Source organism: Oryctolagus cuniculus, chromosome 20 (assembly GCF_051225735.1).
Source record: "Oryctolagus cuniculus isolate XC-2025 breed Fujian yellow rabbit chromosome 20, ASM5122573v1, whole genome shotgun sequence".
NCBI lineage: Eukaryota > Metazoa > Chordata > Mammalia > Lagomorpha > Leporidae > Oryctolagus > Oryctolagus cuniculus.
The window spans coordinates 30,840,098-30,855,329 of NC_142886.1; the positions used below are offsets into that span (position 1 = coordinate 30,840,098).

At 36.7% G+C, this 15,232-nt stretch overlaps 1 protein-coding gene across 18 annotated transcripts in view; it reads right to left on the minus strand.

Annotated features, from left to right (window-relative positions):
* Nucleotides 1-7,220: 7,220 nt before the first annotated feature.
* The window catches only part of CEP128 (centrosomal protein 128), a 478,907-nt gene continuing 470,895 nt past the window's right edge, over nucleotides 7,221-15,232 (minus strand). For all 18 annotated transcript variants that reach the window (XM_089322694.1, XM_070065335.2, XM_070065333.2 and 15 more), the window contains one exon: nucleotides 7,221-8,016. In XM_089322694.1, coding sequence (XP_089178820.1) covers nucleotides 7,892-8,016 — 125 coding nt within the window. In that variant the 3' untranslated portion in view covers nucleotides 7,221-7,891. The remainder of the gene's footprint in view (nucleotides 8,017-15,232) is intronic.

Consider the following 15,232-nt stretch of genomic DNA (forward strand, 5'->3'; position numbering starts at 1 on the left):
GGTTGTGGCACAAGTCCCTGTCCAACAAAGGGAAGATTTTCAAAACAGATAGCAGTGGGTGTAATAGAATGTATTTGCATATTCATACTTTGGAAAAGAAATCTGCATATTCATACTTTGAAAAGAAATAGCCATTTGGTGCAAATTGTAAACTATACAATAATTGAAAACATTTTAAGCACAGCTTGGGGGGTTATGCTGTTTGCTTAATTTACTTACTTTTTTCTTTATGCAAGATCGGTACATTTCAGTACCTTTATTACTGAAATTGGCAGGAAGACTACAGAGTTCTTAGCAAAGATCCCGAATGGGGCATATCCCAGTTTAATTGCTCAAAATATAAGTACTCTTCAAGAAAACATACTTTCTGTAATGTACAATATAGTAAAACATTTAAATTATCAGAAATCAAGAGTATTTCCTTAAATGATGTATTTTTAAATTGATAAATTCTGTATAGATTTTTATTTAGTCCATTCTTAATCTATTAGGGTAGAGGGGAGCAACTGAATTTCAAATATTTCACATTATCAATTATATTTGATTATTAATTATATGTAACTACAAAATGTAAGATAAAGGCCAAGACCAATCATACACAGCTATCTGTCATTCAGCTACAAAGAGATGGAAAGATACATTAAATGCCTTAGCTCAGTTGTGGACGTGAGGAAAAGTTGGATGAGATGTAAATCTTATGATTCATCAAATCAAAATCTTTCTTAAATTGACAGTGTCAAAGCCTGGAAATGTTACTCTGAGACACAGTGGGTGACTGTGAGCCCCTGGCACAGAGAAAAAAACAAAACTGCCTATAAAATAACACTATAACTATAACATGTTGTTCCCAATTTCCTGGAAGTGAGAGAATACAAGATTACAACTTGGCACTAGAGACCTTCACAACCTTTAGATGACCAAACAGATTTCAAACTAGAGAGCCAACTACACTATGGATCCTGACTTCACTGGATTCCTACAGGATGGTCCCGATGGAGGGATGGCCCCTGGGTAACAGAAGTCTATGGGGGAGGAGCCTGTGGGAAAGTGATCTCTGATAGACAAATCAAGCATCTTTGGGAGCTGCACTAAGTTCTTCACTTGGGTAAGCCTTGGGATGCAGGCTCCACTTGAACAACTGGCAGAATACAAGACACCAAGATACTGGACACCAAGTTTTCAAATGCTACCCTTGTTCCTTACCTGAAAAAGATACCATTTTCTTGCTTTTGATTAGGGATAGACACAAAACTCGAAGAAGGCTTGAAACAAAGGAACTAAGTTAACATGTCAACTTGGACTTCAGCATTCATCAGAATCACCTGGATGGAGGCCCGCAACAAAGACTGCTGGCAACAGTGAGGCTGCTACTGCTGTTTTTGAGGTCTCACTTTGAGAATCAGTGCTTTAAGGAATAATGAACAGAAAGATATGCATCTCCTTCACAAAACTGATCTGCCTTCACTAGAACCTGATCACTACATTTACATGCAGTTAAAATTTAAAAATGAGCAATGACCACCATGGTTAATTTGGAACAGTCAAACTAACCTCACAAAAGACGTCTCCAATGGAAAAAATGGGAAACTCTTTCCACGGTACACACTGGCTTTATTGGCTGTGGTCTTGGTCAAAGCACAGAATGAACCTCGGCCAGCAGCATGAGGTCTCTCAAGCCTGCAGCTGTTGGGAGGAGATTGCTCTGCCAGTGACTCTGGGCAGGAAGTGCCTTGTTAGAATTGATGCATCTATTTTACTCAGCCCAGAAAAAAAAAAAAAGGCAAAAATCCCTAGGTTTCCAAACCTCCTTTAACAGCCACCCTTCTAAGCCTCCGTGTTAGATGTCTTTGCTACCAAGGCTTCTTCACTTCTGGTAACTGACAGCTTGAGGTTCCTTACGATGAGAATTCTAAAAAATACTAAGTCATAAATCAAGCCTGTATCTTCTATCACAGTGGGGGAAAAAAAAAAAAAAGATCCAAACAGGGTAGCCAGACTGAAAATTATCTGAAAGAAGGCCAGTTTGCATCTAGATTCAACTGCCAGTGAGCAGTCCATGAAGAATGTTAAAGATGGCTACTTTCACCAGAAACATGACTGTCAAGTGCACATCAAGTTCACTAGGGGCTCTCACAATGCTGCTTTCCGGGGCTCGACACCAGATAAAGGATGAAGTGCTACCACAGACCTCTTTTCCCAGTCAACAGTTTAACATGTGTGCGGTTGCAGGCAACCCAGTTTCCTCTCTGTTCATATCATTTTACAGAACTCTTGCCATCCTTCATTCCCTTATCCAGCTAAGTGCTCAGCAACAATAGACAAACAAAATCTCAATTAGCATTACCACTACCCTGGGATAGCATAAGAATAATGCAGTATGATCTGAAAATAGCTGGCTTCTAGAGCTTTAAAAAAAAAAAAAAGAAGAAGGGGAAAACACTATCAAGAAGCTATATTCAAAATTTAGATTTTCAATCTGAACGTGCAATTAGACACACATTTTTGGAATTATTCTTCTGGCTATAAGGTAAAAAAAGTGATATAAATAGGCAATCTAATACATGAAGTACATGTAAATACTATATTAAAATTTAGTTGTATATCATCACACAAGGCACACATAGTATTTTACCAAGAGAAGTCTTTCATAGACCAGTCCACATCTCAAGAAAAGTGAACTCAGTGCTTTGTGTATTAATCTCACTAACTTTATGGTTGCCTTTTCCCAATGTCCTGAAACACACGCCCAGGACAAGTAAGCAGCACTGTAGTTCATGTGTGGGCCCAAATAAAAGATCTAAAGATACTTCCAAAGATTTTTGAAGTGACTGGATACCAGAGAAGGAAACCAAAGAGAGAGACTGTGAAGAAGGAAATATTTCCAACAGAAATGAAGTATTTCAAGGATAAAGAGAGATGCACCGGTTTAAAGTATAAGCTTTTACATTTTTGGCCAACTGTCTTGGGCTTTTGAAAGCCATTTGAACTCTTGGCGACTTCCAATGACTCACAAAGACACCTGACTCTTAAATGACAACTACGAAAGGAAAAACAAAAAGGAAACTATAATTTAATGGAAAACCTGATACTATAAAAATTATGCTTAGTCTTTTTTTTTTTAGCAAGTATGATTTTAAGAAAATATTAAATCAGAATTTAAAGGAGACTGTCAATTAGTGACTAAGGAACATATAATATTATCTTACTTTCCTTCAGAATATTTTCTTACTTTTAAATTGTAAAATCTGAACTGCTGGTAGTTTAATATCCGCTAATTTTGTTTAAAAAAATATGCTTCAAGCCAGTATTCTGATACTTTATTTCCAGTGAAGTATACAGCTAGGATGACACAGAGCTCCAATATCTCAGGATAAATTGCAACTTTTGTTTTTATTTAAATAATATCAGTCAAAATGCTGTACTGAAAAAATAAAAAAATGAGAGTGTCAAGTTGTGGGACTCTATGGAGAGATGACAGAAGACAGACTGGGCATGACAGGCTAGCATTTGCCAGTTTGGGAAAAACAGGCCATTCATTCCAGCAAATGGCAATGGTGCAATTTCAGCTTCTGAAAACACAGCAAGTTGTTAGAAGTATGGGCGATAACTGCTGAATGGCTCTATTTTCACTATAGTAGTGTTGATTTTCACATTCCCACTTCAAAGACGTAAGGTCTTACATGGTGAAAGGTGGAGGTCATCAAATTAGATGCTATTTTGACTCTCCCCCTGAAAGAGAACCCACAAGGTGCTATTATTAGAAACGCAGTACATTTTTGGACAGAGGAGGGTAGGCACCCTCATCCCTGCAAATGTCACAGGGCTCTGCACCTATATTGGAGTGAAGCTGTGTTGGGAATAAAAAGTTTCCAGCCACACTTTTAAAGTGTACTGGGATGCTTTAAAAGGCTTGGGGGGGATTAAAAGATAAATTTAATTGTGAGATCCTGCATGGATTCCTTAAAATAGACATTTTCTATGAACTTTCTGAAGGCTCCTGGGTTTCAACTACAAGAGTAGTCAGAGATGCGTAACAATCCTTTTCTATTTTGTTAGTCCTGAAAAGAGTTGCAGGTGCAACATACCAGTGTGGGTTATGTAGTCATTAGACTTCCTACGTCAACAATAGAGGCTTAGAATATCAAGAGTATGGTGTTGACCTTGGATTTAGGTAGCCTGTGGGCACAGGTACAGATGCAGCATGGAGAGCCGAGATGGGGGGAAGATGAGGTTGGTAACTGAGGTTGGGGTGGTTTCACTACAGCAGAGCAGATTGGTTTGCTACATTATTAACCACAAGCAAGGGTGACTTCTCTGAAATTTGTTTGGAAACTGAACTTCCCCTTCTCAGTGCAATCATTTATCCTAGACTTAAATTAGATGTGTTTTGTACAGAATTGAAACTAAATGGAATCTTTAATGCTTTAGATTTCTTTTCTAAATAGGGATAGGTTGATATGTTTCTACCAACTGAGAACTTGAAAGAATTGAAAACTTGAGCTAACCAATTGAGAACGTGAATGATGTAAATATTTTTATATCATAATTTGGTGCATGAAATGCCTTTATAAACAAACTTCCCCAGATTTACTTTCCATGGTTTAGTTTTGATCCAAGAAATCCAGATGCTTCTGTGAGAACTTTCTCATGTGAAGGCCATGAGAATCACAAAATTTTCTGTTTTGTTATGTTTTATGTTGAGAGAAAATGCTGGGAGTTTCAGGAAGGAGTGGAAGAATCTGTGAAAATGAATAACTTAGTGAATGATCATTCACAGTCTTGGCCACCATATGATGTGTACTTGTGCTTATAAGAAGTCCAAATCCTGAGTAAAAGAATTTGAAATATTTATCCTTTCCTAAAAAAGGGGATTGCTAAATAAATAAACCATCTCATTACACACTGCAATCTGGTCCCATGTAAAACACTAGTTGTTAATGAATTCTAAAATCCAATATAGATTAGATACAGAAAAGTAACAATTACTCTGACTCTAAACAAATATAATCTACATACCACTGACTTGAGTTTGAAAGTGAAAAATGCATTTATTATAGTTGAAAGGAGAAAAATGAAAATAGGCTGGTTTTCTTAAGTAGGTAGGCACTTTTTATTCATGTAATCTTTAAATCTAAATGCTACATGCATACTATTTTATTAAGAGGCAATCTTTCATAGTGAAAAATAGGTAGTTAAACTGTAATAGTAAAAGGAAAAGTTAGTGGTTCTGGGTAACCGAGTGAATAAAATGTTATATAACCAAATGGTTTCAACCTTCAACTCAGACACAAGTCAAGGAAATACTGTGACCTTAGCCAATGGGAAAATCATCAAGCCAGACTTCTTCCAGCTGTGTTTCCCCCCTCTGTGGCCTTCAGCAACTTCAATGGAAGTTTAGTCTGTTTAGGGAGAAAGACGGCCAGAAGAATCAAAATTATTAAACCAAAAAGGTCAATCTTCAAATTAAGTCTTGAACCAGACTCATTTCAGAATAATATTTATGCCTTCTGATGTCTCAGTGCTACAAGCAATATGGCTGACCAATTACAACTCAAGCCGGGCTGATATCATACGTAATTGATGCTATCCTGCCAAAGGGGTGAGTAAAGGAAAAACTTGCTGGCTTTGAAATGTGCAAATCAAGCTATTACTGTTTCCTTAGCATTCCTTTTGATTTCCAACTCAAGCTTATGGTAACTGCAAGAGATAGGAAAAATCCTCAGAGGAGACAGGTCCTTGGACTTAATTCCAAATAAACAGAGGACTAAGGAATTCAGAAAAAAAGTGTTGCTCACAAAGAGTTGACTTTGCCTTTGAAGTGCCTGTGTGTTCCATATTTAAAATCAGACACTTTCATTCATCCAACAGTAGCACAGAGCATTCAATAGCATGATATAATGGCTTTATTTTTTTTCAGACTTAAAAAAAGATCTTTCACAGATTCCTCTTTATTCTGTTATAAAACATAAGTTAATTTGTTTTCAAGGATTTTTCAGGTAATCTGAGTTACCTTTAACTTTCAGTTTTAACTGACCTGATGTAATTTTTTTAAATGACCACAGATGTGCTAATAACGGTTTAGATCAGTTCTTACTAAACACAGTAGACTGCAGTAAGTCCCTACTACTACCTAAAGGGAAAAGCTATTTAATCTTTATATTTGTGATTTAAATAAACCTCTGTATGCTTTCTCCATTATTTTCTTTCTTGTTAGTTATATAGGTCTAAGGAGAGAAAATATTATGGTGTTGGTCAAAACATCAGTGGAAATAGTAAAATAATGTCTCAATACCATAAATGTCACTGTAGAGTCATACAGGCTACTAGCAACCTGAAGACTGAGCTGCTCCTTCAAAAGGGCCACCCTCACCCAAACCTCAGCATGCTCACTAGCACATTAACAAGTCTGAAGCCCTGAGGTTAGATAAAACAAAGAAACCTGTTTAATAGTCTAATCCCAGATTTCTCCAGCTAACCTGAATGCATCACACCCCCACCTTTTATTTCAATGAAATTCTTAGTACCAAACTTCAGAACATGCACACCTGGTTTTGTATGTCTACTTTTCTTTCCAGCACAATGACTGGCAGATAGTGGGATTTTAGAATGAATAAAGGATCAAATGCATGGCTATATTCAAGAGAGTATGTACCTTGTGTTAAGTAACTTTTTGATTAAAAATGTCTCTATATTCCATAGTAAGAGTTTCATTCAAGATTATGGAGAAAGAGTGATATTACTTCTATTGTACCTTCAAATATGCTAAATTGAGAAATTGCAGCATGGTTGTGAAATGTGTCTCTTCTAACAAGCAAGTGTACTTTAACAAACACAAAATGTAATATACATTATAAACTATTGCTTTATTGTCCTTGTCAATCTTTCTACCAAGACTCAGTAGGATTCAGTTCTTGGTTGCTCACCATATTTTAGAATTTAATATAAATCTTGTTCCATTGGTAAGTTACCATGTAAAGGACATAAGTTTGTGAAAACACTCTGCTGTTGAGAAAAACAGAAAGCTAAAAGTTGATAGATAGTGCCAAATTATGTGAGAACGCTTGCAGACTTAGTCTCAGCGACACAAGTTTTGTGCTGTGATTTTGGTCACAGTAAACCAAAGATGTTCCAGGGTACGAGTCAAATGATCACCGTGGGACATTTGGCCATAGTAAGACAAATAAACTCTGATATGAATGCTTTAATGCTCTACAATTCGGTAACATTTATAAATTCTTTATTGCTAATAAAAATGGATGATTGGAAATAAGAAACTACAGAGTTCACCCAACGGTACTAGAACAAAAAAAATACTAAAATGGATAAAGTATTACATTGTACATCTACAAGTTGTAATAAACTGCTGAGATTCTGTATACAATTCTGAACACTTATAAAGCAGACTAATATGATATATGCCTATCTCCGTGACATGTTATAACACATGATAATTCATTAGGGAGAAAGCATTCTTTAAAATAATCAGCTGTATATAAATGGTCTAAAATGCTGGCAACTTTTGCCTCAAGGGGAACTAATTTTCCTCCTTTTTAGCCTGCAATTTCTGAAAGGCCTCAATTACAAACCCAAATTTTGGTCAGGAAAATGTGACTGACCACACTTGAAAAAGGAAAATGCAAAGTGAAAAATATTACTCTTTCTCTGCTGGCAAAAGTTGCCAATAAATAGCTGCACATCACTTATGACCTGGTATTATTTGGGTTGGTTTAAGTTACATCATTCATGAAGACCAACTGTATTGTCATTTTCACTAATATTTGGCAATATCAAAGAGCCAGGGCAACAGGTATGTCTGTTAAACAATCTGGGCCAATCACAGCAAGGACACATATGTGATTATTATTTGGAAACACTCATGTGAAATAACTAGTTACATTTTGCCTTTTTTGCTTTCATATTCTTCCTTCATTTGTGGACTGGTTCCACTCATTGGTAAACTTGCGGCGTCTTCCTTGATTGAAGCTGAATCTGGAGCAACAGTTCTTTTAGTAAATGCTGGCGAGGTGAGAGGAAAGAAAAATAAGCCAAGATGAATATAAAATCTGGGCTAAAAAATTAACTCTCAGAAAGTAGTTAATTAAGCATGGTATTCAATCTTATAGTTTTTTGTAATTACAAGGCCTTTACATGTATTAACAGACATTTAACGTAAGAATAACCATATTCATATGACTTAAAAACTTTACAAAAATTCTGATGAAGATGTGTGCTTCATCAGAATACAGAGACAGATAGACACAACACTCCCACGCACACACGGAATTGTAGAGAGAGAAATCCGAAGGGCCTCCTTTTTACTGAGTCCTCTACTCTACTGAGAGTAGAGTTGGACTCTGAAGGTACTGGTTCTCTACCACCTCCTACCTCTCCTCTGAGGTCTCAACACCTCTCTCCAATGTCTGTCACAGCTTCCCTCCTGATTTCTACTTTCTGATGCCTGCACAATCCCTTACTCTTCTCCATCTTAGAAAATGACGCACCCATCTACCTAGGTTCTCAAACCTTGCTTCTTCTCTTTCTCTGTTCTACCTTATCCCTCTATTCAATTTAAGAATAGGTTCTGAAAATTCTTCCTTCCAAATGCACCTGACCCAGCTTTATGCCTTCTCCATTACTAACACCCCAGCTCAAGTCACTGGTTTCTACCTTCTGGTTTCCTCCTGAATCCCTTGTAATCCTTTCTCCTCATCACAAACCAGAATTATCTTTCTAAAAAGCAAGTCATGTATAACTCTTTTCCTGAACCCTTTAATGACTTCCCAGTAAACTCAGAACAAAATCCGAACATCTGACCATAGCTGTACCCTTCCACTCACTTTATTAGTATTCCACCCCTCTAGCAGGCCATGCTTGTCTTCTCTGGAGTCTTCATACTTTCTGCCACACTGACCAGGGAGACCCTTTCCACCAAATTTCAACTCAGCTGGTTCTTCTTGTCATTATGGTGATAGCTTAATTGTAACCTCCTCAGAGAGGTATCCCCTCATAATCAATCTGATGTACTGATCCTGGTTCCAAGTACCTGCCATCATTTTGACTTTTCAGCACCCATTTTAAATTAGTAATTTATTTGCACACTAATTGTTTCTCTGTGAGACAAGGGGACCTTGTCTGTCTTGTTCATGATGGTCTCTAAGCACAGAGCCTTGTGCATAGCCTCTTAGTAAATAATAGTTGAAAAAGCAAATATATTTAAAGGATTTCTAAACAGTCAACTGGGAAATTTTTGGATGATTTCTATAGAGCAGCTAAAGAGTATCCTGTCAAATTACAATAATCAAAACTCAATTATTTTAAAGTATCTAGCGTTCATCTGGTCAGTGAAAAATACCTGGAACACAGTTACACAAAATGAGCCTATAAAGTGAGGGAAACAGGAATGTGCTCCCATGGAATCAACAAATCCTTTAACGCACAAGAGAAAATTTCTTACATTATCAACTGATGAAATGTTTTTATTACTATACATTTCTGGCATTTCATCTTACAAGTTTGAGGACAAACTACATATAAAATATTTATTACCAGTTATCCAGATGGGCTTTGAAGTATATATAATCCAGAAGTGAAAATAGCATGCTATTCTTGCTGTGGATAAATTATCTTTCATACAAAGGTCCTAAATTCCCACCAAAGGCACCTCAAAACAAAAATTAAGAACACAAACTTCATTTTTAACAGTGATGTAAACAGAGGTAAGGAAGAAAAATATCTTTTTGAAGCAATTTTCATTGACTTGCTTTTCTAAGACTATCAAGTTAAAATAATATGAAAGATTAACTTGAGGGGCCTTTGTTGTGGCCAGTGGGTAAAGCCTCTGCTTGAGACACTGGCGTCTTACACTGGAGAGGTGTTTTGAGTCCGAGCTGCGCTGCATCTGATGCAGCTCCTTCTTAGAGCAACTTGGAAGGTACCAGAGGATGGCTCAAGTACTTGCGCCTCTGACATCCATGTGAGAGATCCAGATGCAGTTCTAAGATCCTGCTTTCACCCTGGCCCAACCCCAGTGGTAGCAGTCTTTTGGGGAATGAACCAGCAGACAGATGGAGGATGTCTCTGTGTGTTGCTCTCTCTGTCTCTCACCCTTTCTCTATCTTTCAAATAAACAAAATAAATCTTTTTTGTTTAAAGGTTTTTATTTATTTACTTATTTGAAAGGCAGAATTACAGAGAGAGAGAAGGAGAGATAGAGAGATCACCTATCCCATTTGACTCACTAAATGACAATAACCGCTAGGGCTGGGACAACCTGAAGCCAGGAGCCAGGAGCTTCATCCGGGTGTCCCCCATAGGTGCAGGTGCCCAAGGACTAGGGCATCATCTTTAGCTGCTCTCCTAGGCACAGCAGGGAGCTGGATTGGAAATGGAGTGGCCAGGACCCGAACCAGTGCCCATATGAGATGCCAGCATTGCAGGCAGCAGCTTAACCTGTTCTGTCACAACACCAGCCCCCAAAATAAATCTTAAATCAAAATTAACTTTGAATTTCTATAATAATCTTTAGATACCATTTCCCCCCATGAAAAATTACAGTCTTTTTAGAGAGAGGGAGTTATTTATTTATTTTAGCAAACATCATTTTTTTAGAACAGTGTTAGATTTACAGAAAGTTTGCAATCTACATTTATTTTTAAAATTTGGTTTGGTAACACCAATTCCACAAAATTAAACATTTTGTCTCAAAGGACTAGAGATTTCTAGAAGTCATTAGTTTATTACAGACTCCAAGTCAGGTCTGGTCCCAGCCCCAGAGTGAAGGCCCTGTCCTACAGTTGTGTTGCTTTAGTCTAAAAGGAGCTATACATGGAGCCTAGTGGTCAGTCACTACTTATAAAAAGTAAAAATGACAGTTTCAAAAGCTGACATTATTAGTCTCTTTTACTAAGCCCCCACTGTCTACCGGCTGAAGGTAATGGAATCCAAGTCTTCTAAAAGAGTGTCCTGACTCACGGCCATAACTTTAGCTAGCCAGGATAAATTTGGTAGTGATCATGGCTTTAAATAATGGATTTCTGTGTTCCTATTTCCAATGGTAATATAAACTTACAATTTATACATTTCTTCCCTTCTTCCTGGCAGAAGGAATCTACCTTTTCTTGAATTGACCTGAACTACACAAAGCTGACATAAATTACTTCTTAAAACAAACTTTCATTAATGCTGGATCATTTCAGAGACCACAAATTATGCAGTATTTTCCCATTTCCTTTGTTTTTTCCATGGTTAGTGATTCTGTGCTTCAGTTTGGTCACAGTTTGACAGGGCACCTAAGTCAGCAGAATGAATGTCTTAGCGTCTACAGCTTAGACAAAAGGGCCTCATCCAGTACAAATTCCAGCCTAGGTCAAAAGGTACTTATTTTGTGTACCCAGAAACTCACGTCTGCTAAAGACCTATAATTACCTTCTCACCAAATATCTATACAGGTCTAAACTGCTCTAAACATCCCATCCCAGCTTTTATGCACCAACTAGAAGTTAACAAGAAAATTGTTCATCACACATAAAAGATGGGATTTTCTTTTTATTCTTTAAGATCTACTTATTTTATTTATTTGAAAGGCAGAGTGACATTGAAAAAGATAGAGGCAGAGATGTCCCAGCTGCTGTTTTACTCCCTAAATGCTTGAAAGAGCTGGGACTGAGCCAGGCTGAAACCAGGAGTCTGGAACTCTGTCTAGGTCTTCCTGGTGGCAGGGACCCAACTACCTGAGCCATCACATGAAACCTCCCAGGTTGCTCATTACCAGAATGATGGATTGGAGGCAAACAGGAAATCAAACCCAGGCACTCTAAATATGGAATGTGAGTGTCACAAGCAGTGTTCTAATCACTGTGCCAAATATCTATACCCAATAATGGGGTTTTCTTAGCACATAAGCACTTCTCCTTATAAGAATCATTTGTTGTCAAAGTGCAGCTAGACATATCAAACAGGATCAAAGTTTTACCTGTAAAACAGGAGTCACTTGTCCTGTCCTCCTGATTCCCAAAGTCCCACTCACCACTAGTCAACCATGATCAACTCCTTTAGCTTTTTGCTCTGTGTTTACTTTTTTTGAAAAAATATAAGAAGTAAAAAAGCCTATATTGCTAATTTCTGAGTTAGCATTTTATCCATATCTATCCTTTATCCACAGTTCTCTGCACTTTATCCTCTGAATATAGTTACAAGTGGACTTTTTAGTCCTGTCAATACAGAGAATTTGTATTTTTATGACTATGTAAATGCGGTTCACACAAACCTAGTAGGTATACTATAATGATGCTTCTTTTCTTGTCCATTTATCCTCCAGGGCTTTTAGTTGACCTAGTTTTAAAAATGCTTTATTTGCTCTTTCTCCGTGACCATCTTAATTATTTCTAATTGCTCACTTAGAACTGCCATGTGTCTATTAGCAGTTTCCCCCACTAAGTGCTCAACTGTGTGAGATGATCTGTCAGTTGTTTGTTTCCTAAACATATTCTGTATGCAATCTTTGCTTTCTTCCTTCAACACAGAACTGAAGACCATGAGGGTCCAGATTAAAAGACTCGATGGATGGGTAAAATAAGACCCACAGTGAGGCATAACATAACAAACTCACTGTGATAAAAAGAAGATACCAAAAGTTCCTGTGGCCAGAGGTGGGAAGGATACGGCATAGTACAGAGTGTGTAGGGGTGGGGTGGGGTGGGGGGAGATCACTTCAAAGGAATGGGACTCAACATATATACATATGATTTTTAACAGACACTTTGGATTCTGGAGAATAAATGCCTAAAGATTTCAAAAGGAAAATCATTTTCCACTTGGAATTTTATAGCCAGCCAAAGTACCTTGTAAGTGGAAGAAATCTATTTTCAGAAATACAAAGAATAAAAACATTTACCTCTCATTCTCTGATGTGCTTCCACAAAAGAAAAGAAAAGAAGAGGAAGGCACAGGATCTGGAAAGCATGGGCATCGGGAGGAAGGCAAAGGAAAATCTCACCATAACGGCCATGCAATAGCTACTGGTTGGGTGGACCCTTTTAATCTGGTCGCTCCTTGTCTTTTGCTGTGTTTTCTTTGTTCTCTCATTCTAAGACTCTCATTAATCACATGTTGTGTCTCTTGAATTGATTTTCTAAAAATCTTACCTTTTCTCTCCTATGCTTCTATTCTTTTTTTTTTCCTACTTTCTTTGTGGCTTTCTTCAACTGTTTTCTTCCTTTCTAGTTTCTTTCGTCTTATTGGTCATAATATTTCAAAACTCATCCAATGTTCCTCTGACATGTTATCTTGCACTTATCACAGTGGACAGAATATTTTGTCTCTCTGAGGGCACATCTTCTGTTCCCTCTATTGTCCATTGCCATGGGTTCTATTTTCCTTTTCCATGGCCCTAACATCTCTTTTGTAATTGTTGCCAAAAAACATAAATTATTTTTTAGACTGTCATGTAATAAATTTAAATTTTTATGGGGTACTGTGCAATATTTCAATACATGTATATAATACAAACTAATCGAATTAGGCAATTAGCATTTCCATTTCCTTATCTTTTCTTTACACTTAGTACCTAGAGGCTCGTCTCTTCTAGTTCTTCACAAAGGATGCGATACATGATTGTGAACTAACATCTCTTCTTTTTAATTTAAGGGCTTTAAAGAGAGACTCAATAGAAATTACAAGATAATTTCTACAATTAAGCTGAAATAGTTATGGGAAAATAGGGAAGTACTCAAGGTGATCCTAATTTCTCCCTCTGCTAATATAGCACATTATTAAAAATACAGAGAATATATAAGATTCATCAGAAAAGCAAATAACACATACGATTTCTAGAAATGAGTTTATGTGATCACTCAAAATAATGGTTAAGGAGCTATTGTTAGGGAATATCAGAAAACTTGTCAATAGGAATAATATCACAACATAAGGCTAAGAATTAATAAATTCATTAAATGACTTATCAATAAATTTTTATTTTTAAGCTAAAGTTGTCAGATTTAATAACATAAACTGTAATAAATGCCTTACTCAACATATGTTCTCAGTGACACTTTTCCATTATTACTGTTTAATTTTACTGTTTGTGAACCAGTATGCTAATATAGAAACCTACAGTGGCCTGTGAGGATTGTATCTTACAGAAATGACCACTTCTGGTCACAGCTAGAATGGAAAGTGGAATGCAATATCTTTTACTGCATATCATAATATTACATGAAATGCCAAAAGTCTTTATGTTTTCTTCTTACTAACTTCCAACCACTTTTTCTGGGGATTATAAAGCAAGCCAAATTGGCAACAGAACAATGACTTCGGTGCTCACATCACGGTGCTATCTTTAGCCTCCCTGCCATCTTAATGGATGGTATCCTCTGATGTTTGATACTGCTTAATACCTATCCTCTTCCTCCATGTTTAATTTTATTAAACAAACTTGGAAAAATTTTCCATTGCTTAAAATGGAAGACACCAAATTTGGCCTATATATCAGATTCTGATGCCATAACCAACTTAAGATGTGAATCATGCTGACGAGTGGCTGATTGATGAGGATAGCAGAGGGTGTACACAGATACACAATCACTGGGCAAAGTGACTAGGACAGGAAAGAAATGCTTAGCTTCTGGAATAAAATAATCATGATATAATGGAAACCAATCATTTATCAGAAACTGATAAATATTTATTCAATGAATCTATGAATACAAATCAGAGTTGTCACCTTTGAATTTGACCCACTTTCCTGGGGCTTATTATGGCATTTCATTTTATAGGAATCTAGCAATTTTAAATGACAGAATTATCAAATTTAATGCACAAAACTCCGGAGCCTTAGTAAACTGAAGAAAAAAATTATTATCTGAAGAATACATTAAATAACATTTGAATTCCAATAGCTCAGCTAAAAGTTAACTTTTAAGAAAAAAACTCATTTACTCATTCAGTTAATTTTAATTGAATACTAATTACACATTTACTATGTGACAAATGCTTTGTAGAGTGCTGAAAAACAGTCATGAACAAGACAGGCACTGCCTCTATCCTTACTGAGTTCACACTTTAGTAGAGGGAAGAATCAGCATACAAGAAGTCACCCAGCTAACAAATAACTCTATAATTATTACTTTGATGAAAGGAAAATCCCAACACACTGAGAGTATACATAATAGAAACCACATTTAGAACTGTAAGTTCTGATGCCTTTTTTTTTTTCAGGTTGTAACAAATAAGTTGA